Raw genomic sequence first — 27,106 nt, forward strand, 5'->3', positions numbered from 1 at the left:
AAAATTACATCTGTATTGTATCTCTAGCTAAGAAGATAAAGAATGTAAGTTATGTATAGAGAAGCTGGAAGGGAAGGAAGAGTTGGATGGGGAACAGGAGAGACCACTCTTGCTGAGACACTAGAGGTTTGGGCTGCCTAAGAATGTCAGTCGTCTTGGGCCAGAAGAATGTCAGGCTGGAGGTCCAGAGCCCTTACCGCTGCCTGACCATGCTGCTGCTGCTGAGTCGCGTCAGTCGTGTCTGACTCTGTGCGACCCCAGAGACAGCAGCCCACCAGGCTCCCCGGTCCCTGGGATTCTCCAGGCAAGAACACTGGAGTGGGTTGCCATTGCCTGACCCTCTGACTATCATTATTCCACGAATGTTTCCTGATCAGGCTCCTCAGGTTACGGATCATTCTTGCCTGTGACGAGTTCTCAGTCAGTCCCTGTCAGGTGGTTTTGGTTCTAGCGATTCGAGCCTGAAGACCAGTTCCTCTGTGGCTCACATCTCCCTCTGACCTGTTTGCAGGAAGCACCAGCAGTATGACTGCAAATGGTACATCCCCCTGGCTGACCTAGTGTTTCCATCCCCTGAGGAGTCTGAAGCCAGTCCCCAGGTGCACCCCTTCCCAGACCACGAGCTGGAGGACATGAAAATGAAGATCTCTGCCCTTAAGAGTGAGATCCAGAAGGAGGTGAGCAGAGCCTGGCATCAGCTGGGGCTGAGAAGCTGGCCATTTTCATTGCGGACCTTGGAATTGGGTGTGCCAGGGAAATGGAGGAAGAAGTGATAAAATTTGGGAGTCTGACAAGGGAGGCAGGATGTAAGAGAGGAAGGCCTTTCTTTACAATCTTCAAGATAACATGTCTGACCATGACACATGAGCACTGGGCAGATAGAAGTCGGGCCAAGGAGTCAGTGCTCAGAATTTAGTGGGGTTAATTATGGGACGTTTCCTGGGGAACAGTGTATGCCAAACACTGCAAAAGCAAGAGGAGAAAAAGTCTTCTTAAGGAAAAGCAGGATGTGTGAGAAAGGAAGGGCCTGGGAGTCTCCTCAGAAATTGACAGGTCGAGTAGGCAGATAAATAAACAGAGGCGGCTTTGGAGATCATTTGGTCTAAAAATGCACAGAAGCTTGTATCCTGATAGAGAACTGAGATTCTGTCAAACATACATGGAACATTTACAGATAATTTAACATGTATTAGGCTGCGTTTTGCTGTTGTTCGGTTGCTAAGTTCATGTCCAGCTCTTTGTGATCCCACGGACTGCGACACATCCGGCTTCCCTGTCCTTCACTGTCTCCCTGAGTGTGCTCAAATTCATGTCCATTGAATCAGTGATGCCGTCCAACCATCTCATCCTCTCTTTCCCCCTTCTCCTGCCCTCAGTTTTTCTCAGCACCAGGGTCTTTTCCAATGAGTTGGCTCTTCCATCAGATGGCCAAAGTATTGGAACTTCAGCATCAGTCCTTCTAATGAATATTCAGGGTTGACTTCCTTTCAGATTGACTGGTTTAGTCTCCTTGTAATCCAAGGGACTCTCAAGAGTCTTCTCTGGCACCACAATTCAGAAGTGTCAGTGTTTTGGAATAGGAAATCTCAAGTTTAAAAAAAAAAAAAGTGTACTGGTCATGTTCACAAACAACAATGCAGTAAATTAGAAGTCAACAACTAGAATATAGTTAAATTATATACCTGGGAAGTTAAAACTTTCCAGGTAAAGAGGAAATCAAAAGGGAAACTGCAAATTATTTAGACCTGCATGAAAATGAGAGCACTCCATATTAAAACCCAGGGGATACAGCCAAAGTGCTCTTTAGAGGAAAATGTACAGCCTTAAGTTCATTATATTTGAAAACAGTGGCTAGAGGAAAACACCCCAGAAGGAACCTTCCCCAGGAATGGAAAGAAGAGCATGGCGGGGCTTGGTTAGTTGGCCTTGTTGCTTCTCTTCACCCATCCAGGCTTGGCTTAGGCCTCGCGTCCCCAGATGAGCCTTCCCCGATGTCTCCCCACTGTTGGGGGTTTCGGTTGGGTGCCTGGCTTCCTGGTTCTTGATGTTTACCTCTTTGCTTGGCTTTATTGGTGCTGAGTTGTTATTGCACACTCTGCTGTCTCCCTTCCCCACTAGAATTTCAGCTCCAGGGAGGGGACTGTTTTCTTCAGTTCTGTGTGCTAATGCTCAGTTGCTAGCCTGCCAGGCTCCTCTGTCCATGGGACTCTCCAGGTAAGAATACTGGAGTGGGTTGCCATTTCCTACTCCAGGGGATCTTCCAGACCCAGGAATCTAACCAGCGTCTCTTGCATCTCCTGCATTGGCAGGCACATGCTTTATCACTGTGCCACCTGGGAAGTCCCCTATGTCCTACTACTTAACATGTAATAAATAGGTGCTTTATGAAAAGTTGTTGAAGGACACATGCCCAGATGGCTTCTAAGGATTCTTTCAACCCAGATATCTTTCTCTGAACAGAGGAGAGGAAAACCACAGTAATAACCCAGGGATGTTTGGGTCATGAGAATGTCCTACCCCTGTGGCTCAGCTGGTAAAGAATCCACCTGCAGTGCAGGAGACCTGGGTTCGATCCCTGGGTTGGGAAGATCCCCTGGAGAAGGGAAAGGCTACCTGCTCCAGTGTCCTGGTCTGGAGAATTCCATGGACTGTATAGTCCACGGGGTCGCAAAGAGTCGGACACGACTGAGCGGCTTTCACTTTCACAGTGTCTAGGACTGGGGTACACCTGCCCGGAGGGAGCCCCCTGAGCAGCACAGGTGTCCTCCTAAACAGCCAGCCTCAGGGGAGCCTATTTCCTCAGTTGGGTCTGCCAGCATCTGCACATCAGGGGCATCCCGCATGTGTGTCCCTCACCCGGTCCTGGGAGCTGCAGGCTCTGGGCCCTCCGTCCTGCCCCATGTGTGCAGACGTGGCCTTCTGCTTCATTGAATCCATGCTTACTGACGGCTGCAGGGCTGCGCCAGATGCTCACAGACCTCCTCATCCAGTGGAGAAGGCACACATTCTTCTGTGTGACCGCAACACGTGACACAGCGTGATGAGAGTCACTGGAGATGCACGGTGTTGTTCTCTGAGTCACAGAAGCAGCAGCAATTTATTCTTTCAATAATATTTTTAAGCCTAATTTTTTCCCTAATCCCCAGTGTCACACTGACTTTTTATAACAAGAAATACAATACCAAAGTGCGTAGAATAGAACTTCTTACCTTCCCCCCATCATTCCTAGTTTGAGATATATTCTTCTAGACGCTCCTGTGTTTACATGTGTGTGTCTATGTATTTTTTGATGAGACTACACGTGCCGTTTTGCAGTTTCATCTGTCAGATCCTTTTTCACAACTGTTTCCTGTTCTCACTCGACGGCACAACATATTTGGGTCTTTAGATGGGTTCTCCTTCTTTCCTCGGCACTTCTATTTCTTCCCGGCAGATCCCCTACGAGCGGGATGTCTGGGGCAGAGGGCTTGCGCATTTCATCGCCAGGTTTACGTCTGCAAAGTTTGCATCCGATTGTGTTCCCTCCAGCAGTGTGTCATCATCTGTTCCCCCACAGTGTCACAGCACCGGCTGTGAGCAATTGTCACAATTCTGCCAGTCTAGTGGGTTAAAAAAAAAAAAAAAGCAGAGATGAATTCTAGCTGTAGAGCTTGAGGATGGCATTGGCACTGAGATGTGAAGCATAATAGTGGTTCATAAAAGGGAAGGGATCCTTTATACGATACAGACTGGAAAAACTGGAGACAGCTGAGATGGGGAGCAGCTTGTTAGAGAGCAGGGAATAATAGCGTGAGCCTGGGGTGGAAGATGTAGGGGATGTGTGGCGGGCGTGGAAGCTAGAACCCAGGCCTGGGGAGGCCCCATGGGGCCAGAGGCAGTGGGGGCTTTATGCTGAAAGGTGTGTGCTGCTTTTAAGCAGGGCGTCTCGGTGGTACCCAGAATTTAATTTATGGAGATGACTGAGTGATCGCCCAGAGATCTTGATGCCACTGGAAGATTTTTATTCCTTAGATTTATTTTATTACTTATAGTTTCCAGGAGTAGGTGGCATATGCCACGCCACGCAGGGCTATGTGGGAAAGCATGAGGTTTGGTCAAGAGACAGAAGGAGGGACTTCCTTGAGAGTCCAGTGGTTAAAACTGTGTGCTTCCAATGCAGGGGTACAGGTTCCATCCCTCGTCTGGGAACTAAGATCCCGCATGCCATGCTGAGTGGGCAAAAAAAAAAAAGAGGCAGAAGGAGCATGGCAAGTGCGTGGCCCAGAGCCTAGATTGTGTTTTCCACAAGAAACAGCTTAGGACTGGCAAATTGAATAAGTCAGCAGGCTCTGGGCTAGAGCGGTCATATCTAGTTGCCCTGGGGTACTTAGGGCAGAAGAAATCCTGGCTTGTGTTAAAGGAGAGGATAAGGGGTGTGGACTCCAGACTGACTGGTTTGCACATGAAAGATGCACTCACAGGGAAGTCATGTAGTAGCCTAGGAATTAGCATGTCCTGCGAGGAGCATTTTTTTCTGTGGCTGATTGGCCCTCCCAAGACATCAAATTGTCATAAAATATAGGAAAAAAAATGATGACTGTACAGAGGAATGCTGTATGTAGAACTACAGGGTGACAAGTGGAGTCTGAGTGCAAGGAGAACCGCCTGTGCCCTCTGTCCCCTGCAGAAAGCCAACAAAGGACAGAGCCGGGCCATCGAACGCCTGAAGAAGAAGATGTTTGAGAATGAGTTCTTACTGCTGCTCAATTCCCCCACAATCCCGTTTCGGATCCACAATCGGAATGGAAAGGTCAGAAAGGACGGAGATAGGACAGACAGCCCCCTTCCTCCAGGGCTGCCCACTCGCTATGGCTCCTGGCCCTGAACCTTCCCAACAAGGCTGCCATGGCTCCTGCCCTGGACTGCCTCCCCCACTCATGGACAGCCAGTGCCCTCTGCGGGCCATCACTGGCACTGCCACTCCCATCACCTGGCTTCCTAGGAGGAAGGCCTTCCTCCCACCTGCCTTCTTCTCCAAGCCTAGGGGTGCCTGGGTACAAAGGCGCTTTATTGGGGGCCCCAGAATCCAAAAATGTCCTGGGTCTGACTGTGGTCACTCTAGTGAATTGTCATCTCCTCTCTTCAGAGCTACCTGTTCCTACTGTCCTCAGACTATGAGAGGTCAGAGTGGAGAGAAGCGATTCAGAAACTGCAGAAGAAAGGTAATGCCCCACCTCTACTCTACGCTGCGCTGCTGGTGTCCGTGGCAAGAGAGGGCCTTCTGCATTTCCAAGCACTTTGATGTCCACTGGCTCCTCTGATGCCAGGGCAGTAACATCTTAACTGATGTTACTGATCAGTTGAGGCCCAAAGAATTTAGGTGATTTGCTTAAGAATGTATAGTGAATTGTCAGCAGGACTGGACCCAGAGCCCAGAGTTACCCGTCTGTCTTGCTGTCATGTACATAATTCATGAACCTCTCCAATTAGATCCTGCGCTTCTTATCCTTCTGGCAGCACCCCTGACTCTCCCCAGCTGAGTGTCTACTCCCCCTTCCAATGACCGACTCTGCCCTTAGAGCTAATCTTTGTTTCCTGAGGTAGCCCTCAAAGAAGAGCAGTGGGTCCTAGTGGACCTGTGAGGACATTCCGCTCTCTCTTGGCTCCTCCTACAGATCTTCAGGCCTTTGTCCTGAGCTCGGTGGAGCTCCAGGTGCTCACAGGATCCTGTTTCAAACTTAGGACTGTACACAACATTCCTGTCACCAGCAATAAAGACGGTAAGATCTGGAATCCGAGGTTGCTCAATCAGCGGGTCCAAGCCCCCGGGGTATTGCCAGGGCCTTCCACAAACACCTAGCTGGTCACTTGGCTACCAGTAGCTGACCTCTGCTCCGCTGAGCTGGGAAGACTCAGTTGCCAGATACACAGGGAGTTTGAACAGATGTTTTTCTCTGCTGAGTCCCTGGATGATGCCCAACTCCTCCCTGGCGACCTCTGGCTGAAGAGAAGAATCTGGCGTCCTGGTGCACTGGGACTGTGATGTTAATATGTTTGTGGAAGCAGAAGGCTAAGCCTGGGGCAGGGTGGTGGTGGAGCACAAGGTGTGGATTAGAGTGTGAGAAATAAGGCTGGACCCGCTCTTGGGCACAGAGTGACTTATGTTGGTTAATTTCCACTTTGGAAGGCTAGACTGAGGAGGGCAGCAGTGGGATAGGCAGGATTCATAGGAGGAGGGAAAGTGCTCCCAGGGATCGGGACTCCCAGCCCAGGAGGAAGGTGTGGACTGACCACCCAGGCTGAGTGGAGGGAGTGCGTCAGCTCGCACTCCAGGCTGCAACAGACTGTGGACGCTTCTTCCTCTGGCCACCAGGTGGTGCTGTCGGACCGAGGTGCAGACTTGCTCCCATCCTTTGTGTAACCAACCAGCCAGGGGTGAGGCCCGGGAGGAAGCAGGCCTCTCATCACCGTCTTCCCTGGGGGGCTTTTCTCTCTTGCAGACGACGAGTCTCCAGGGCTCTATGGCTTCCTCCATGTCATCGTCCATTCTGCCAAGGGGTTTAAGCAGTCAGCCAGTAAGTACCCATGACCACCTGCCCCAGGAAGAGGCTTCGTTGTTCATCCTTCCTGTGGACCCATTGCATGGGGCCTCCCACCTGCTCTGCCTTGGTCTGCCCAGGCTGGGGCACTGCCAGCTGCTTTGAGGTGTGGCATTCCCCTAAAGGTCAGGAGCTAGCTCCTCTTGGCAGGGGTTCATCCCTGCGCTCTGTCTCCAAAGTCTGCTCTGCCCTAAGCCCTTCTCTACCCCCAGGTATCAGAAATATGGGGCTCCAATCCCACATCCGCAGATCACAAGCTGTGTGACCTTGGGCAAATCTCTTAACCTCTCTGAGCCTTCTCTTTTTTCTACAAAAAGGGCAATATTTACCTAAGAGCTGGCTTAAGTATGAGCTTTATGTATAGGGCCAGTGCCCTGCTACTACACATTCTTTTTCCTTCTTTATCACCATCTGCTGCGTCCATGCAGTTCTTAGTATTTTACAAGATACGGTTACATTTTTATCTAACTTTTCTCCCTGTAGGAATTTGTGAGTTAGGCAGCTAATAGTTTCTTCCCATTTGCCAGATGAGAAAACTGAGTCACAGAGAAAGAAAAGGACTTGGTATTATATAGGATCAGAAACCTGACTCCTCTCCCTCCCTCCTCTTCCCCTCTGGTAAGATCTGCCCTCTGCCTCTCTTCCTACAGCGCACCACACAGAGGGTATGCCATTGACTTGCAAACAGTCATTCAATTAACATTCTCTGTGACACCTGGATTCCCGCAGCAAATCTGCCTGCCTTCTCTGTGTTCCTATCACCCTGGGGCAGCACCTGTCGTACTTTTTTGTCACTTAAAATGTGCTTCATGCACTGTGAGTTCTGAGAGGACAGGAGCCACGTCTCCTTCATCGCTGAATGAACAGGAGCTCAAAATGCTGAACGAAGTAGTTTATTTCCAGATGCCTATTGTGCTGCCGGGTCCCTTACTAGGTGCTAGAGAAAATGCAGATGTGGCCAGTGAGCTGACAGTGGTTGGCACATTCAGAGCTTTTTCGGGTGCATTATCTGCTCTGAGCCTCCTGGCACCCTTTCTAGGTTGCTGATGCCATTCCTACTTGTCACACAAAGAAGCTGAGGCCAGAAAGCTCCAGGGACTTTCCCAGGGCGGCCCAGCAGAGCACACAGATGATGGAGTTGAATCCATGCCTTCTGACACCAAGGCCCATGCTTTCCCCTCTAGAGCACCGTTTCTCTCAGTGTGGCCAGGACCCCCTCGCGCATCACTCGGGCTGTGCTGGCGAAACAGCACCAGTTTCCTGGATGCCCCCAAACCCACAGAATCTGCTGATGGGGGCATTGCCTGGGAATATTCCTCATCAGTCAGCTCCTTGGGGCTGCTCCACACACCAAGTCTGCAGCCCACTGAGCTGGACGGGGGCCCTCATGTCTCCATGGTGACCAGATGTCTCCCCCTTCCTGTCTCTCTGCCTCCTGTCAGCTGGAATAGGCCTCAGGAGCAGGCCCATTAGGGTGGGGCGTCCCACTCCCCCAGAGCAGGGGTCCGACCTCTCAGACTGGGTTGGGGTGCTCAGACACGGGGTGAGTTACGGCTCCAGAGTCTCCCTTGCCTCCAGCCAGTCCTCACCTCCCTCCGCCAGCCCCCTGACCCGCTCGGACATTCCTTCTGACTCAGGCTTTGTGAATCTTCAGTCACGGCTGCTTGTCCTAGTAAACTGATCAGGTCCACACAGTCCAGCCTGGCCTGCAGGCACCATCATCTTGACCGGAGGAGAGCAGTCAGGCACAGAGAGGGGGTGGTTTGCGCAGAGCTAGGATTTGACCCAGACAGGCCGACTCCAAAGCCCTCCCTTTTATACCAGAACTAGTCCCTGATGGGGATTCCCTCACAGGGGAGCCAGTGAAGGGACACTTCATGCCCATCCATCTCTCAGCAGCCCAGACGCGCTCTCTGCTCTGATGGGGGCCCGTTAGGCCTTCTGCTTCATTCGCCTGTTCACCTGCGCCCTGCTCAGATACCTGCTGTGCTCAGATACCTGGTTACATCCAGTCTCCATCACACACAGTGAGGGACAGCTCTCCCCAGTCTTAGCTCTGCAGGAGAGTCCTGATGGAGAACAGCCCAGCTGGGTAGCTCCTGGGGCCTGGGAAGGGCATGTACAGCCACCCTCTGACCTCCGCCCCCTGCCCCTGATTCACACTAGAGGACTGGCTGTGGTTCCCCAAAGTCACCCCCCAGCACACACCATTGCCTTGGGAAACAACCTAGTCAGTGCCCAGGGAGGGGCAGGCTGCGGGGCCTGAGGCTGGGCGTGCATGTGGATTTGCAGAGCGCCCACGGGAACCCTGGGAAGACTGATGCATGATCCCCCTTCCCTCCTGGGTTCCTGAGCCCTGGGCCTCATTCGGTGTCTCTGCCTGTCCCCACAGACCTGTACTGTACCCTGGAGGTGGATTCCTTTGGCTACTTTGTCAGCAAAGCCAAAACCAGGGTGTTCCGGGACACAACAGAGCCCAAGTGGGACGAGGTGAGTGGTCCCCGCAGGGACCCCGGGCTCATCCCCCACCGTGCCCACCCTGCTCCCGGCGCTCTTGTCCTATTGTCTGGGGATGGCCAAGCCTGCTGCTGGGCCAGCTCTGTCCCTCTGCCCTCCTCTCCCTGCTCATCTGGCTTCTGATCTTGGGTTTGTGTCTAGACACAGGGTTATATTATAGTTCGGGGTCTCCCATCCAAGTACTAATCAGGCCCGACCCTGCTTAGCTTCCAAGATCAGATGAGATAAGGAGCGTACAGTTCAGGGTCTATACTCCCCTTCCTCAGTGATTCCTAGGCCTCCGGAGCTCCAGAGAATGAGGAAGCTGCTCCAGACCTCATGACGTGGTCCTCATGGGCCCGCCTCGCCCCCTCTCACCCTTGCAAAGGTGGGGCCCACCCTTGCTGGGAACCCAGGTCAGCTGCAGGTGTTCAGCATCCTGTCTCGTCTTTCCCCAGGAGTTCGAGATTGAGCTGGAGGGCTCTCAGTCCCTAAGGATCCTGTGCTATGAGAAGTGCTATGACAAGACCAAGGTCAACAAGGACAACAATGAGATCGTGGATAAGATCATGGGCAAAGGGCAGATTCAGGTGAGAAGCAGGCGCGGCCAGGGCACCAAGGCAAGGGTGCCTGGGAGGCAGTGCCAGTTGGGAAGGTGTCCTTCTCTTCTACCTTCTCGGTCAAGGTATTGGCCTTTGTGACTTGGGTTCACAGCTATCTTGAGCCAAGTTCCCCGAGGTCGTCATTCTCCCCCTGCTGGAGATGCTGTCGTATTCTAGCCCCAGAAGTCCATGTGTGCCTGGTTCCTTGGGCTTCCACATCTTGTGCACTCAGGTCATCCACACTCCTGCAGGGTAGCCTGGAAGGATGACAGTGCCACTGTTTACACATCCAGTCTGTGGCCTTCTGATGGCTCTTTTCCAGAAATACTATGTTAAGAAGGATTCTGAGGTTGTATCGTGAATGCTGTGTTAGATTAGCACTGTCTGCCATGGAAGCAGTGAGACCCCAAGCATGTGCCGCTTTGTTGGAAGGGCTGAGGATGTAGCTGGGCTGCTAGGGGCTGACCTCTGACCCCACTGCAAGGTTTGCTGGGCTTGACTCGCCTGTGCCAGGAGCTTGTTGGCTTAGGGTGGGTCTTGTGGTCCAAGCAGATCAAGATAGGTCCTGAGTCCAGATATATGCACCACCCCAGCTCTTTTTCTTTGCCTTATAAATGTACGTAGGGAAAAGGGCTTTGTTTGCAGCCTGTGAGTTTGGAAATTCTGTTAAAGATGGTTGCTGTTCACTTAGCCTGTCAAGGGGATGTAGGCTTGGAGGCGTGGCGTTTGGTGTGGAGCTGTCCACATTCTGTCTGGCACTTTGTGTGGCCTTGTGCTTATCACACAAGTGGCCTGGTTTGGGTGTGGATTCTTTGACCGTGCAATCAAGGGAATCCGTAACTGACACGCCCTGGGATTGAGCGGTGGGCATTGGGTGCTCTGGGCTTCTTAGCAGCTGTGCCAGGTGTCCTCTGGGTGCAGGAGCTGAAGCTGAATGATGCTTTTTCCCAGGAAGCGTTTGTTCTCTGATGCGCTGCTGAGGCCGCAGAGTTTGGTATCTGACTCTTGGCTGGGTGTCCTCAGAGGCAGTGTCCCCTTGGGGGCTTGTGTGCTCCCCCTACCCTGTCTCAGGCACCTGTGTGTGAACGAGGAAGATGGCACTATTCGGTGGGGGCCCGGCCGTCCGCCTCATGACACCCAGTGTTCCTGAGCATAATCCCTTCTTAATGCTGAGGACCTGCACCTCACTCTTCAGCACCGTCGCCAGGGAGATGGTGCTGCCAGGCAACCAGGAGCCAGTCCTTCATTATTTAGGGAACAGGAGCTGATGCGAGTGAGCTCTAGATTTAGTCCCGGGAAGCAACTTCCTGCAGAATAATGACTGGGAGCCCCATGTCCACGTCCCTGGGCTGCCCATCTGGCCCCAGGAGATGCCCAGCCAAAAAGCATGACGGTGCCCATGCCCTCCAGGCCATTAGTGGCTATGGGATGGAAGGGTTAAAATGGTGTTCTGAGCAGCCAGCTCAGGGAGCACCATGGACGCCAACCCCCAGGGCTCCGCAAACCCGGATTCCAGGGCTCGATGGCCTCATCCCCACCTGGACTCGCAGTCCTGTCACTTCCCTCCCTCTCGCTGCTGTCAACTGCATGGGCCCAGGGGAAGCACGCCATAAATCATTACATCTTGGAGACAGGAGCAGATGGAGGTTGTGGGGGAAGGGGAAGAAGCCAGGTTATGTTTGGCAAAGCCGAGAGCGCAGTCTGGTAAGGAAAACGTTTCTGTGTTTAAGCTTCGAGGAATGTTAAACGCCTGGGAGTTGATATTAAAAGAAACACAAACCTTCCTGCTGCCAGCTGACCTGGGCCTGTGAGCGGCCAGTTCAGAGCCAGCGTCCTCTGGAGGGCTTTGAAGTCGCCCAGCCCTCAGCCCTCTGAGGCCCAGCCCTTGGTCTTCAGCCATGGAACTGTCTTGCCCGCCTTCTTCCTATGGATGGGGTGTGGAGAGGGGGTGGTCTGTCCCCACCAGGGGGTGCACCGTGCGTGTGAAGTCCACTCACCCTTCTGAGGATGCCCGGGCTGGGTTGGAGAGGCTACACGGAGCCATTTCCACGTGGCCAGGCCCCACGGAGCCATGGAATGGTCTGTTCCCACAGCTCACTCCCACCTCCCTTTCCCGCTGGTGTCCAAGGAAGGGAGTTGGCACCAGCCTCTGGCACTTGGTTCCGTGCCCCTTCAGCAGGCGCCAAGGATGGCACTAAAGGTGGCCTCACAGTAGGGGCCGAGGCCTTGGGGCCGTTCAGCTGGCCTGAAGGAAGGCAGGGGGAGAAGGCCCGCCCCCTGTGGCCCCCACTTCTTCCTAAGGCCCTCCTCTCAGCCCATCCAGGGAACAGCCGGAGACCCCAGGCATTTCCTCCCAGGTGAGCTTCCCTCTCTGGTTGGCGGTGGGGGCAGGGACCCCAGAGCGGCAGGCTGGGGGCGAGGAAGGGGCGGCCTGGAGTGACGGACAAACAGCAGCGCTAATCACCAGCGTGTGTGTCCAGCATTTGCACTCTTGGAGGCTTGTTCCCAAATGTTCTCATGTGGTCTTTGCAACAGCTCTTCCGGGAAAAGGACAGTCGCATCCGCCCCATTTACAGACAAGGACGGAGCGGCCCTGGCGTCTCTACTGGCAGTGCAGGAAAGGCCCCGCTCTCTCCTCTGCGCTGTGTCCCCTTGGGCCAGGCCTTCAGGGAGTCCCCCAGCCTGGGTGAAGGGCACTGCGGTGGCTCGTGGCCTGGGGGAGGAGCCGGGGCGACTTCCCATCCCACATCCTGCTCTGTGGCCTGTGTGTGTGCTCAGTCACTCAGTCGTGTCCGACTCTTTGCGACCCCCCTGGACTGTAGCCCGCCAGGCTCCTCTGTCCGTGGGATTATCCAGGCAAGAATACTGGAGTGGGTTGCCATTTCCTTCTCCAGGGGATCATCCTGACCCAAGGATCGAACTCATGTCTCTTGTGTCTCCTGCATTGGCAAGCGGGTTCTTTACCACTGCGCCGCCTGGGAAGCCGGCTCTATGGCACATGGTGAACAAAGGGCTTCCTTTGTCTGGAGTCCTCTTACCTCCCAACGAGGGACATTTATTGCTGCCTGGTGTACCTGGAAGGAAGCAGAATGAGTGTTCACGGGAAAGAGCAGGGGAGGGGGACTTCCTCTGCTTCTGCTGTGTGCCTGGCACTGACTGGCTGCTCTGAGGTGTGGGCGCCCAGCCTCAAGGAATCTACTGCCAGATTGGAAAGACAGGCGTATCCCTATATGCCAGGCTGCTCGGCCACAAAGCAAGACGCCAGAGACGATGATGGAGAGGGTGATGATGATGATGGGAGGGGCTTGGGAATAAGAGCCCTCCCATCAGAGAGCTTTCTCTGACCCCCACAGTGGGCTAATACAGCGGTTACCCCAGGGGACCTTCATAGTCTCCTACAGGGTAGGAAAGTAATCACAGTTTAATTTTCTTGGTTTTCCTTTTTGGCTGTACCGGGTCTTTGTTGCAGTGTGCCGGCTTGTCTGCTTGCAGCCTGTGGGATCTAAGTTCCCCAACCAGGGGTTGAACCTGTGTCCCCGGCATTGGGAGCTCCAAGTCTTATCCACTGGACCACCAGGGAAGTCCCCTTCACAATTTTAAAGTTGAGAAAGCTGAGGCAGAAAAGGGTTTAGGAACCTGCCGAAGGCCAGGCAGCTAGTAGGAGAGTGGAACTCTCCAGGGCCTCTGCCTGGCCCTCCCCAGGGCTCTCTGTTCCCCGCACTGTTCCCTGCATAATAAGACACAAACTTATGCCCCAGGAATTCAAACGAGGAGAGATCCTGGTGGGCAGGAGTTAGGGAGGCTTCCAGGAGGAGGTAGAGTGGCAGAGGTTTGAGAGCTGGGTTTTTTTGATTCCCAAAGCTATGTTTATATTAAAAGGAAAATTGCAATAATAATAATGAGGCTTGAAACACAATCACAAACCGTCCTGACTCCCACTCCTCTGAACCAGCCATTTTATTTTGTGCCTTTTCCCTTCCTTGGGATGTAGATTTTTTTTTTTTTTTAAAGGGATGTAGATTTTTATGTGGTTTTAATGATAAGTGCATATTTTATCTTGTTTTTTCTATTTTCACGTAACATTATCATAAACCTCCTTTTTTCTAGGGCTGAAGGTAGTCTTTATAATTGCCTTGTTTTGGGGTTACATTGTCAAAAGTACTTTATAAAAATCATTTTGCATAATGGCCAGCCCATTAATTGCCATTTTAAGGCTCTGTTATTCTAACAAGGTGGGCAGGCTCTGGATCAGCAGAAAGGAGTGGGGATTCTGGGGGAAGGGCCCACGTGGCCCAGAGAAGGGAGGCAGGAATGCACAGGGAGTGTCCCAGGAAATTAAGGAGCCCGCCTGCCCTGCGCTGAAGTTATGGTGAGCAGTGCCAGTAAGAGGGAGGTTGAAGGAATGAATAGAAGAGGAGGGATTCATAGTGTTCATGTCAGCAGGAATTCTGGAGGGTTTTTTCAATTCTGATTTGCAGGGAGCAAGAAACTGAGACCAGAGAGAGTGAGTGACATAACCGCAGTCACACAGCTGTTTAGTGGTTGAGCAGGGGCCCCAGATTTGGGATCCTGGTCCCAGTTTGGTCTTGCTTGGTCGGCTGCTGGCCAAATGAGGGAAATGAAAACTCTTGGATGGGGCAGTGGCAGACTGGGATGTCAGCCCATGACTCAGGGGTCTGCCCTTTGTCACTGCAACTTTGGTAGAAGATCCCCCCAGCGTGGAGCGTCTCTGATCACCCCCTTCCTTCCCCAGACCTCCTCCTTGCTGCCCCGCCCAGCCCAGGAACCCCTCAGCCAGGAGGCCCCCCTTCCTCCGCCTTGGCTCCCCAGCCCCAGGAGACTCCTGCGTGTTTATCCCTGTCTATTTCCAGCCCTGCCACTCCGGGCTCCAGATGTGCTGTCTCAACTGGGACCTGCTCGCTGGCCTGTGAGCTTATTCCCAGGATCCAGCCCTGGTTGACTGGCCGGGCCAGAGGGGAGAGTTCTCCCGAAGGATCTCACAGCTCAGTTCCTGCCACTGACTTCAGACCGGAGAGGGGTCTGAGACCAAGGAGCCCCTTCATGCCTCTGCTCCCCCTTTCCCAGTTCAGCCAGAAGCCTGGGGATGGGCCCCCAACCTTCAGTTCTCTTCTCCCTGGTGGAAGGCAGCTACACTCCTGTGAGCTGACTGGGGGCTGCCCTCCCCGGACACAGGAGAACTCAAGACCCCAGGGTGAGGCAGGGGCAGGGCTCCAGGCCCAGAAGGAAGCCCCAGCTGTCCTGATGCCTGGAGGGATAACTCCCTGCCTCCCCCCGACTGCCCCCCACTCCCCCAGCCCTGATTGCAACATTCAGGCCTGTGAGAGCCTCCGCCCTCTCGTCTTCCTCCCATCTGGAGCTTGAAGCCTGTGTCTGAAGCGGGAAAGGAGAGTAATTTCTTTGACATTCTTGACCTGGCTACTTGGAAGCTTATGAGGGGTTAGTTATTAGAAATGACACTCAGGGAGGAGGTCATGAAGGCCAGTCCCCTGCCTTCAGAACTAAGAGTATTCTTAGAGCCCAGATTGGCTCATCTGACAATATCTAGACCCACTTACTTTTTGGTTCAACAGTGATAAAATATATATATATACTGTGAAATTTTCCATTTTAATAATTTTTAGGTGTACACTTGAGAGACGTTAAGTCCATTCACATTGTTGCGTAGCCATCATCACCATCCATTTCTAGAATTTTCTCATCTTCCCAAAAAGAAGCTTTATACCCATTACACAGAAACTTTCCATTCCTCCTCCCCAGCCCCTGGCAACCAGCATTCTATCTTCTCGGAATTTGACTATTCCAGGTAGCTCATGTAAATGGAATCCTGCAGCGCTTATCCTTGTGTGACTGGCTTACTTCATACAGCCCAGTGTCTTTAAGTCTGGTCTACGTAGTTTGATAGAACAACAGACTTTCCTTCCTTTTTAAGGCTGAACAGCGCTATATGTGTAAACTGCATTTTGCTTATCCGTTCATCCATCGATGGACGTTTGGGCTGTTTCCACCTTAGACTTTACTTTTTTAAAAAATTAATTTGGTTGTATCGGGTCTTAGTTGCGCCACGTAAGGTCTTCACTGCATTATGTGGGATCTTTCGTTGCGACTCTCAGGCTCCATAGTTAGGGCACAAGCCCCGTGGCATGTGGGATCTTAGTTCCCCAACCAAGAATCAAACCTGCGTCCCTTGCATTGCAGGGCAGATTCTTAACCACTGGACCACCAGGGAAGTCCCTGACTCTTACATTTAAGTAAGGAAAGAGCATAGTTTCTGAGGATGGAGTTTCTCAGCTCCTTCCCTCCAGGCCCAGGGTCACCATGTCCCTCCCCCACCCATAGTTGCTATCTCTCTTCGGATGTAATAGGAGAGCAGGCCTCCACACCCCCAGGACACAACTGGTCACTGTTAGCTTCTTTTTTTGAAAAAGCATCATTTTTTAAGTTGAAGTATAGTTGATTTACACTGTTGTGTTAATTTCTGCTGTGCGGCATAGTTCCATGGTGGTTTATCATAGGGTACTGAACATGATTCTCTGTGCTACACAGTAGGACCTTCTTATGTATCCATTCTATATATAAAAGCTTATATCGCTCACCATTAGCCTCTTCCAGTTAAAGAAAAGAGCTGCCCCACCGCTTTCTCTCCCCCCACCCCACCCCCACCCTAGCTAGGCCCCGTCTCCTCGGGTCTCCTTTCCTTCCTTGGCTGCCCTCCCTTTGGTCAGTGGTTTAGAAAGATTGAGTTTGGAGTGCGGTTTACCCTGACAGTATAGGAAGAACCCTGGACTGAGAGTCGGAGAAAGCATCCAGGTCCCTTGACCTCTGGGGGCCGCAGTTTCTTCATCTGTTAAATGGGGACAGTTACCCCCACGCTGCCTCTGTCATAGGCTTGACATGAGGCTCAAAGGATGGAATGTCCCTGAAAGAGCTGGTCAGTGCACATCCATGCTTTCGCTGGTTTATCCCTGCGTTTCTGCTTGTTGAGCTCCATCTAAGTGGCAGGCACTGTGCAATAGATGCAAAGAATGAACGGGACCTCCCCACATAGTGAAGAGAGCAGAAGAGAACTGGGATCATTCAGTCAGTGTTGGAGGGGCTTTGAGGCCAGATGGATCTGGGCTTCAGTCTAGCTTTCTCCATTCATTAGTTGGGAGAACTGGTTACTTGACCTCATTGAGCCTCAGTTTCCTCACCTGTAAAATGGGCTGTCAAGAGAACTGAATGGGAAAGTGCGTGAGGCCCTTTGCAGGGCCTGGCACAGAGTCTGTCTAGTGACGTCAGCTTTTTGCCTGAGCCAAGCAGGACCAGGTCCACTGTCCTCCACCTTCCTGTGGGTGTTCTGCGTGTAGCTTGTCGAAGCATTCCTGCCTCCAAAGGCTGTCACCTGCGAGTGGCCCCTGTGTTTGGGCCTTAGGCTGGCCAAGGCCATGTCTGTTTTCTTAGGCTGGTGGATCCAGACGGGCTTTGATGAACCAACCTCTGAGGGGGCGGGAGGTCAAGGTGGGGGTCCTCACTGCCTGCCAGCCTGAAGTTTCCCTCCCGTGCCCCTACCCCAGGCTAATTAGTTCCAGGCTTGTCCCCTTGGAGCTGTGCTCACCTCGGCTTGGTGTGGTCAGGCCCAGAGTGAGTGATGAGCTGGGAAAAGGGGGTCATTGTTGGAGGGAGCTGCGTCTGGCTTCAATTGCTCTGCAGGGCATGCGGGAGCTGGGAGTGAGCATGGGTCAGGAGCCTGCTGGGGCGGCAGTGCAGGGCTACTCCAGCCCAGTTCCCTCCCTCTGGTCCCCCAGGGCCTGTTGTCCCCATTTGACTCTGCCCGAGGGTCTAGCGTGCCAGCTCTATTGCCTGGGGAGCTGGGCTCTGGGGTGCTAGCTGGGTTGACCTGGAACCCCTTCTGCTCTGGTTCCTCAGAACTGGTACCACAAGATGCCTGGATCCCTCCATGGGTGGAATGACCAGAGGGGCGTTACAGTGGGTCCTTGGCACCTTCTCCCAGGCATCCTTCAGGGCACACCTACCACAGTTGTGCCCTGTCCCCTGAGAGTGGCTGGTCTTGGCTAGGATTAGGGGCAGCTGTGAGAAAACCTTGCCTGCAGGGGCAGTCAGAGCTTTCATCCCAGCCCCGAACGCCCAGCCTGGCACCTCACAGCCCTAGGCAGCTCCCTGTCCTGGGACACCACAGTGGTCGTGCCAAGTGCGGCTTTCCAGGCTCTCCACTGGGAGATGGGCCCCTCCCTGCCCCCAGCCTGGGCTGGGTGTGCGGGTCCTGGGAACCATCTGCATCTGGAGTCCGTGCTTTAGATCCCTGCTGCCAGCTGCTCTCATCAGGTCCCCAGGGGGCCCCCTCCCTTGGCTGCCATCATCACCCTGTGCCAGCCTGGAGGCACCAGGACTGTTCCCCTCCCTGCTTCCAACACCCTCCCCTCCTCCTCCCAGGGCCCAGGTGATTAGAGCTGTTTCGGATCCATTCTCTGTTCAGTGCCTCACCTGCCATCTTCACAGCAGGTCTGGATGGCTCGGTTGTACTTGGAGTGGGCAGTGGGGTTGGCGAGAGCCAGGGCCAGAATACCCTGAGAGGGCCTGTCCTGCTGTCCACAGGCCTCCCTGAACTTGCAGACGACTTCTCTTCCGGCCCCTGCTCAGCCGCCTTCGTCTCCCGGGTGTTCCTGATCTGGGGAGCCTGGGCTCTGCCAAGTGGGTTCTGGAGACAGGAAACATTGGGCAGGAAGCAGATGGAGGCTCAGGTCTCCTCTCTCCCTCCTGCCCTGCGTGGGAATGCCCCCTTGGCAGGCGGACGTGGTGCCCACTCCCCCGCCCGCCTGGCAGGGGTGAGAGACAGCAGAGAAACTGATCCAGAGAGGACTTGGGAACTGATTCCGGCAGGCCCCGAGAACACACAGTCCTGAGTCTTAACAAACCAAGGGAGGGTGTTGTCCCCTAGACTCAGAGGTGAAAGACTCGGGGTTTATCGCCCTCCACCACCTAATAGCAAAGTGACCTCTCAGAGTGCTTCCTCTTGGACCCGTGTGAGGCCTAGGTGAGTCCTTGTGGTGACAACGCCTGGCTTACTGCATGCTCCAGGAACCACTAACCTCCCTGCAGGCGGAAGCTGTGACTCCATCCTCCTAGGATGGTCCTGCTTTTGATTTGATTCAAAACCTTTGAGAAGAGGATTTAGTGGGGGAATTGCCAAGGACTCCCCAAGTGAGGGCTGAGGCTGGACATGAATGCAGATCGGGGGCACCTTAGGTGGTCTCTGCTGGCCTCCCTCACTGCAGGTGCTGCAGAGCCTACCTCCACCCCTCACTCAGCCCAGCCTGGCCGTGGCAGGAGCTGTGTGGTAGCTCTCTGTGAGGGTCTGACCCCCAGGCACAGCCCATTCCATGTGGGCTGACACAGGGGAAGCTGGGCATAGCCTCTCATACCCTTAGAGGCAAGAGCTGAGCTGTGCTGGCTTCTGGGCGGAGGTGACCCAGAAAACACCAGCTAGACTGACTCCATGAGATAAGTGTTAACCCTATTGTAAGGCCAACGAAGGGAACCCACACCAGCAAAGCAGAGACCCAGAGCTTTGTCAAAGCAGAGAGAAAAGTAGAGCTAAGACATAAGTTTTAGATCCAGTAGTCTGACCCAGAAGTTTCCTTAAAAAGCCCCTAATCTACCCACCTTGGAGGGGACCGAGGGGCAGTAGCTGTGGTAGAGGAATAGTAGTTCTCATGGGAACGGTCCATCCGCTTAAAGAAGGACCAGAGGCTTCAAGGTCTGCAGGCCTGGGGGCTACTGAGGTGACCTGAAGTGCCCCCAAGGCAGGGAGTGGTGGACAAAGGCAGTGGGAGTGGCAAGTCCTGTATTCCCATTTCAGCCAGGGGCTCCCTGCTTCTGCCCTTAATTGATGGGGGCAGGCGTAAGAAAAGAAAGCAGGGTGTGTCCTCTGCTTTAAAAAAAATTCATCACTGACCACTTGTCCAGTCCAGGCTCCTGTTGGACAGGTGTGAAAGCTTCGTCCAGAGAGAGGGAGTGGCTGCCACAGTGGTTCCCTGGCTCCCAAGAACTGTCTTCTGCTTGTTTGGAGCTCAGTGTTGGGTGGGAAAAAAAAGAGTTGTTTAATAATAGGGAAAGAGAAAAAAGCATGGAGGCTCAGGGGACCCTGAGCTCCTTTCAAACCCTCCTGCCTGAGGCTGTTATGTTTTCAGTACACGGCCTGGCGGGCCCCATGGAGTGCTCTGCCCACCCGCTGCTATGTGGGAGCCCCCCCTGGTCAGGCGCTTCCTTCCTGGGAGCAGGAGCAAACAGGTGGCCAAGGGGGTCTGGGTGTCAGTCTGGCCGTGAATTACATCATGACTTGTGCGGTAAGGAATGGATCGGACGTGTGGTGGGCGTGCTCTGCCCACTCTGTCCTGGGTGGGTTTTGTTTGAGGTAAGCAGGATGTTCCCAAAGGCTCAAGTGGATTTGCCATCCTTTTCCGTGACCAAATGTGCTGTGAGAATCACTCGGGGTTGCCAGGGACGCGCCATCAGGACAGCCTGGCAATGGACAAACTCTGTGGCTCTCTCATCCTCTCCTGGAGCCCCCAGACACTCCAGAGACACACCAGCCTGGGGTGGCCGCGCAGAGTGCATGGGGAGCAGTGCGTCATTTGCACTGACTTGTGACTCGGCTGGGCCTTGGGAGACAGGAAGTACACCTTGAGGTTAGGCTGCGGAGCAATTGCCTTCGAATCCTGGTGGACCCCTGACCCAACACCTTACACCTCGGGTCAAAAGCTGCTCCCCACCCCCGCCCTGGGTGGCCATCTAAAGCCACCAGTAGCCAGTTATCTGCAGAGTCCAGGCGCCAGAGCTCAGAAACCTGCAACCCCGTGCACACTGTTAGCAGGCAGGACTCAGGCTCGGAAGTCCTGGCCTGGATGCCTGGGAGAGTCCTCCGTTGCTGACACTTATCTCCTCGGAGGGCAGGTCAGTGGTGGGGCAGCCAGGGCTTGGTTTGGAGTGTCACAGCTCCGAGTGAGCTGCGTCCTGGGTCCTCCCCACCTGGCATGTGGTGGGTGTCTATTCAGTGATGGGTGACTGGGTAAATGAGTGAAAATGTAGCTTCTAGGATCAGCTCTGCCACTGGCTACTTGGAGACTTTGAGCAAAGTGTTCCCATCTCCAGTCCTAACGCGGGCCTGGCACATAGCAGATGCTCGGAAAGGATGGAGAAACGTAAACGAGTCTCCCTTTCTCCTTCTCTGGTGATCTCTGCCCTTCCAGTCCACAGTCTGGGTCAAGATGGGTGCAGAGCAGGGTGAGAACACCCATGAGCAATGCAGGGACCCCCGAGCTGTACATCTTAAGGGCACTCTCTGCCTCCCTTTCTCCTAGTTCTCCTGTGGTGTGCCGCCCTCCTTGCCAACTCACACGCCCTCTGCATGGGCTCCTGGGTGCTGCGTGCCCTGCTGGTTCTCTTTCTGGCTGGACTTCCCTCGCGGTCCTCAACCTCAGCGCCAGCCCCGGCTCCTCTCAGGCTCCAGTGCCAGCACTTGGCCTCTCCAGGTCGCCCCTGGGGGCTGTCTCCTGCCCCCACTCCCAGGCTGTCCTCGCTGGAGTGCCCGTGGACTTGGTCTAGCTGGCCGCGCAGGAGCCCCCTTTCCTGCCCTCGAGTCGTTCGGCTGGAGGACAGGGATGGGGAGTCAGGGTTCCAGCCTGCACCGAGGGGAAAAGGAGGTCAGTCCAGAGAAGCTGCAGCAGCTCCGCAAGGTTCTGAGAAAGAACTTTCCTCCTCGTGTTCACGGGCTGGAGGACGTGCCTGGAGCCGTCCCTGCCCACCGCTGTCGCCAAGGCAGCCCAGTGGCAGTCCCTGCCTCGCCTGCCCACACAGCTCAGCTGCTGCTATTCCCCGTTGACCTTTTTTTCTTCAGCGATGCCGCTGCTGATCACTTCAGCCCGATTTTGCCTCCATCACCGCTGTGCTGGGTGGCCAGTCCCAGCCACCCCAGGTGTCTCCCCCTCCCTCGGGGTAACCCAGGGTCCTGCCCGCACCTCCCTGGGGACGGCCCCTCTCATTGCTCTGGCGGAGAGCCTGGGGAGGGGGGTGAGGAAGGATGGGATGGTCTACTAGGAATGTTTTTAATTCCAAAGGCAGTGACATCTGTTCGTGTGGGCCTTCCCACCCAGGCTCTGTTTATCCAGTCAGGGGGCCCTTGCTCATCCTCAGAGGCCGGTTCTGCCAGGTGTGGCGGGATGGACAGAGGGGGAGGGGGTGCTGTCACTTCCTGGGTGGCCGGGACACCCAGCGAAGCTGAGGAAGGGTCTGTGGTGCGCTGGAGGGACCAGAACTCAGACGACCGCTTTTGAGGAACTTCTCAGGAACATTTGTCTTGCACAGCCCCCCACCCCACAGCCTGCTCCTCAACCATTGCTTCCAGGAAGGAGTGAGTCAAGCTTGGGGAAGAGAAGGCAAATCTGTGCTGTCCCTGGAGGAGAACCCCCAGCCCACGGGGAGGAAGGAAAGATGAGCATCTCAAGGGAAGAGCCTCCCAACAGCTACCCATCTGCTAAGGCGCTTATGTCACCATGGAGACCAGTTGGCCATCTTTCATCCAATCAGAGCTCGATTTACCCAGACAAGTGTTGAGTCTGGAGTTCCTAAGACAGACAAGTATAAGGCTTTGGGGACAGGATCTGCACCGTCCCCCTTCTCCCACACACCTGCTGGGGGACGCACCTTGCACAGCATCCCCTACCTGCACCCTGTGGCATGTGACCCAGATAGAGGGCAGAGAACCTTAGAAAGCCAGCGAGGGGCCAGTTCTGAAGTTAACAGCTGGCAGTGCCCAGCATGGACCACGTGTCTGCAGCAGGTGAGCATGGTCAGCAATTATAATGGCACCTTACCAGCCAGTTACACAACCAGCTGAGGGATGCAGAACAAAGCTGGGGAGGGTGACCTTTTTTTTCTTCTGGCCCAGGCCAACCCCTCCTCCTCCAGGAAGCCTTCCCTGATGCCCTCTGGCTAGAATTTTTCTCTCCTTTCTCTCAACTTCCATGGCACTTGATCTGTGCTTTCCTTGTGGCCCAAGACAGGGTTTTTGAGGGCAGAAAGACAGTGCTTTGTCCATCTGGGTATGGCACGTGGTAGTTGCACAGCTGATAAATGCTAAATGTATGAATGCCTCTCTGTCTCCCATTGGAGGTGTTTAAGCCTTCACCTCCTCTCCTCTCTTGGGCTGTCAACTTTATCAAGCGCAGGCCTTTTTTTTTTTTGGCTGTGCTGGGTCTATGTTGCTGCACTTGGGCTTTCTCTGTGGCGATCAGGGGCTACTCTTCGTTGCAGTGATCAGGCTTCTCAAAGGTGGATCCTCTTGTTGTAGAGCATGGGCTCTAGGTGCTCGGGCTTCAGTAGTTGCCACACACCGGGGCTTTGCTGCTCTGAAGCATGTGGGATCTTCCCGGACCAGGGATCGAACCCAAGTACCCTGCATCGCCAGGGAAGTCCCAAGCACAGGCTTTTGGTTCTTCTTTGTGATTTCGAGAGTCAGGCACATAGCCAGGCTGTAAGGCAGTGCCTCTTGAATGAAATGACTGGGATGGAGAGGTGAAGACCCCAGGAATGAGTGAAGCCTTGGAGGAGGTGGGTTTTATGCAGCTGGTGGGGGAGGAGGGGAAGCTGCTGGCCCCTCATGGGGTTGGAGGAAGACTCTCTTCCAAGGTAGCACCCAGGTTCCCTGGGGGAGCAGATCAAGAGTAGGTCAGGCCCCAGGGGACATAGGCACACCCCTGCCTCAGTGGGCTTCTTCCCCTCCCCCTCAGGGGTTACTGGGAGAACTGTGGCCCCACTGAGCTGCACCGGCTTGAGCAACTTGGGCTCAAGTAGGGAAAGAGGGTCTGTGCAGCCTTGGCAGCTCAGCCCTGTCTGTGCTGTGCAGAAGGGGGTGTGAATAGTGGAGCTCTGGTGGCTGATTCAGCTACCCTGCAGGGACCAGCAGAGTCCCAGGACCCTGCCTCCACCACCAGGGCACAGGGCAGTGCAGGGCCAGCCCCCAGCACACTGGAACGTCATCCCGATGGCGAGGGCCTTGCCAGACCTCTGTTCGTGGCCCAGCCTGGTCTGGGCAAGTGCTTACCTTCTCTGTACCCTTAGTTTCCTCAAATGGAAAATGAGGGTGCCAAGACATACTTCCTAAGGTCAGGGGAGCTGTGAAGGGTTAGCGTGTGAAGAGCACGTGGAGGGTTAGCGTGGTACCTGTCGCCTAGTAAACTCAGTGAAGGGTCACCTTGTCGTGACCAGGTCTTGGTTACCTCTGTGATGAAGCCCCTGCTTTTTCGAAAAGCACCACAGGCTCCGACGTTAACCCAAAGACCTGCGTGCTGGTTGGGATTCAGCTGGTGTATTCTAGATGCCAAGGGGCTGATTCTGGGCCCCCACCTACCTGCCCTGGGGGCCTTACCCAGCTCCCCCCCCCCCCCCCCCCGCAGCTCTGTCCCCCCTATCCCCTGAATCCAGAGAACCAGCCACCCTTCAGTGGTGGGGAGCCCCAGGGTCTTTGGAGGAGACCTGTCACTTGCCAGCTGAGTGTCCGTGACCTCAAGCAAGAATTTCACCTCCCTGAGCCCCGGTCCTCACAACTCTAAACGGTAACACCAACGTCACAAAAGTCACGAGGCTTCCACCTAAGCGGATATTTGAACGTCCTTTGCACGGGACTCGGCTTATGGTTGGCACTGCTGGTTTCCTTCCTCTGCCTAGTCAAGCTCTGGAGGGTGTGACATCCCAATGCCTCTGGCTTGTTTGGACCCTAATCATCTGGGGTTCAGGCCTTTTGCTAAATGAACACTGATCAACTTGAGGGTGGAGGAGAGCAGGTTCTTCCTTTGCTGTCCTGAGGCACCCGGCACACAGTGGCTCACTGCTCCTTTGTCAGTGGGCTTTCTCCACCGCTAGCAGCACAGCCCCTTTTGTGGCTTTTCTGGTGAAGGGCACCGGCCATGGTTAAAAACCACCGTGAAAGAAGCACCTCTTGCTGGACATTCGTGACCAGTGTCATCCTTGGATTTTTTCACTCAGGTCCCCAGAGAAAACCTGTAGTAGCCAATTCCTTCAGGGCTGCGAATGCCCAGGAAGCTGCCCAGCTAGGGGGTCTTCATTATTCTTTACACAGGAGGAGATTTGTGAGTGCCAGTCCATGCGGGTCTGGCCCGGTCCCTGAGTTGGCATCGCTGGAGGCGTCTGGGACCAGAGTTGGGGGAGGGAAAGCAGAGCTCCAGGGCAGTCCCAGTTCTTTGCCTGGGACAAGGGCAGCTGTTGATGGCTCCTGGCACTGCAGACCCCCTCTGGCTTCCCCTAGCCGCTGCCTCAAACAGCTCAGCCGCAGGGCACCGCTGTCTGGTGGGGAAGGGGTTAACCTGGGCTCTAGTGGAGAAGGGACTGGCTGCTTTCGCTGCTTGTCAAACTTTATTTAGTAGGGGCTGAAGGGAGGGCCTCGGGGTGGGTGAGGAGGAGGCCCGGCCTGCCAAGAGTTAAAAGCGGGAGGTTGGGTGTTTTGGAGGGGGCAGCCTCCCGCGCCTCCTTTGAGTCACTTCCTCCGGTGGGGGCGGTGGGGGCGGGGGCTCCCCGGCGGCCTCGGGCGCTGCCTGCGCGGAGAGCTCGCGCTGGCAGCCCTCTCGCCTGGCCGGACCTGGCCGGACCGCAATCCAACCGAGCGTCTGCGGGGAGGGAGGACGCAGAGGGAGCGGAAAGGGGCGCCCCGCACCATGCGCTTCCCTGTGCGGCTCGAGTAACTGCGCCCGCCTGCCCGCCCTCCAGCGGCTCCGGACCCCTCGGCCGCCCGCGCCTCCCAGTCCCCGGAGACGAGCTGGCCCCGCAGGCTGGGTCGCCCGTCGTCGGGCCCGGCTCTGCCGCCACCACCGGCATGACCGACGTCCTGCCCCAGCCCGACTGCAGCCTGAAGGCAGTGTGCGAGCCCCTGGAGCGCTGCTGCCTGGATCCGCTGGAGGAGCCGGGGAGCAAGCGGCCCCCCAACACCGGCGCGCGGCTCTGGGGCCGTGTGCGCAGCAAGCTCCTCCGCCAAAAGGTGTGCGAGGGGGCCGGAGCGGGTGGACAGAGAGGGACTGAGGTCTGTGGGGGGGTGCTGGGCCCCTGGGCATCCCCTTTTGGGAGCTCATTGCGCCTCCTGCCTGCCCATGGGGTCCTAGGACAGAGGCTGGGGTGAGCTGTGGGTTGGCTCTAAACGGCCTCAATATGAGTAATGCCGTTGTTACCCACACCCCTACTTTCTCTGCATCTATCCCTGTCTTAGGAAAAGGGGAATGCCTGGCTCCTTTCTGAGTCTCTGTGGGCTCAGAAATACGAACTGACAGAGGCGAGGGGCCCCTGAGTCTCAGTTTCCTCTCCTGCGCCCAGCCCAGCCCCAATCCCCTGTGTCCAGAACGCAGTTGGCCGCACCTTTGCTGAGAGGCAACCTCAGAAACACCTCAGTGCCACTGGCCAATGTGAGGTTTCTTTGTGTGAGGTTGTGGGGAGGTCGTGGTGCTGCCGGGTCTGGGGGCTCTAGGCTGCCTCTTCAGGGACCACCCAGAGGCCTGCTGGCCCAGTGCCAGCCAGGCACCAGGCAACTCAATCAGTGTGCCAGGGGTTTCCTGACCCAGCGGGCAGCTCAGACCAAGCCAGGGCAGACTGCCCGTCCTGCCTGTCGCCCCAGACCTTGGGTGGGGATGAAAATCTGAGATAGAAGCTGACTGTCCTGCAGCTGGGCAGGCTGCCGCGGGGCTGGCTTTGGGCCCTGGCATGGGGCATCTGAGCAAGAGCCAGACCAGTGCCAAGCACAGTGAAGCGCTTGATAACTGTTGACCAAATCAGGTACCTCAGCAAGTGTTGCAGGGTGCCTGCCCTTCAAGGTAGTGATAAAGGAGGCTTGGGCTGGTCTGTGTGACTTGGTGGAGATTTGCACATCCTCCTATAGCTCCAAGAGGGACCCCCTGGCCAGATTCTCACTGCCAGGCAGCATAGAGGCTCCTGGCACCCGTAAGAAAAAGTGATCTTGGGGCCTGTTGGCTCCTTGTCTAGTTTCATCCCCTGCCAGTGGGGTATACGTGACCTCCCAGAGGTGACATCAGTCCTGGAAAGTGCTGGGCAGCAACTTGAGCTGGCCCGCAACTGGCCCCTGTGTCACCTTCAGCCTCTCCAGGGACCAGACTTGCAGAGCCCTGCTGGCCTCAGCGGCTCCCAGAGCCCCTCTGTGCTGAGACAGCTGTCTGTCCCCGGCAGCTCGGAGCCATCCCCTGCCTGGACCCCCTTCTCACCCCCTGCTGAGGCCAGCAGACACCAGCCCTAAGCTCGTTGTCCATTTCCAGACCTAGAGCTTGGCAAGAAAGGGATCCTGCAGTTTCCTGGCCCAGTGCCAGCCAGAGGCTTTCTGGTTTACCTGCCCTTTTTTTT

The 27,106-nt window shown here is 55.1% G+C and overlaps 1 protein-coding gene across 5 annotated transcripts in view; it reads left to right on the forward strand.

Moving 5' to 3' along the window:
- The window catches only part of ABR (ABR activator of RhoGEF and GTPase), a 188,498-nt gene that overhangs the window by 140,213 nt on the left and 21,179 nt on the right, over positions 1–27,106 (forward strand). For 4 of the 5 annotated variants that reach the window (XM_005220104.5, XM_005220106.4, NM_001046204.2 and 1 more), the window contains 7 exon segments: positions 512–677; positions 4,667–4,789; positions 5,126–5,201; positions 5,655–5,759; positions 6,480–6,554; positions 8,971–9,068; positions 9,533–9,664. In XM_005220104.5, coding sequence (XP_005220161.3) covers positions 512–677; positions 4,667–4,789; positions 5,126–5,201; positions 5,655–5,759; positions 6,480–6,554; positions 8,971–9,068; positions 9,533–9,664 — 775 coding nt within the window. 5 annotated transcript variants of the gene reach the window in all.

Source organism: Bos taurus, chromosome 19, assembly GCF_002263795.3.
Source record: "Bos taurus isolate L1 Dominette 01449 registration number 42190680 breed Hereford chromosome 19, ARS-UCD2.0, whole genome shotgun sequence".
In the NCBI taxonomy this organism is placed as follows: domain Eukaryota; kingdom Metazoa; phylum Chordata; class Mammalia; order Artiodactyla; family Bovidae; genus Bos; species Bos taurus.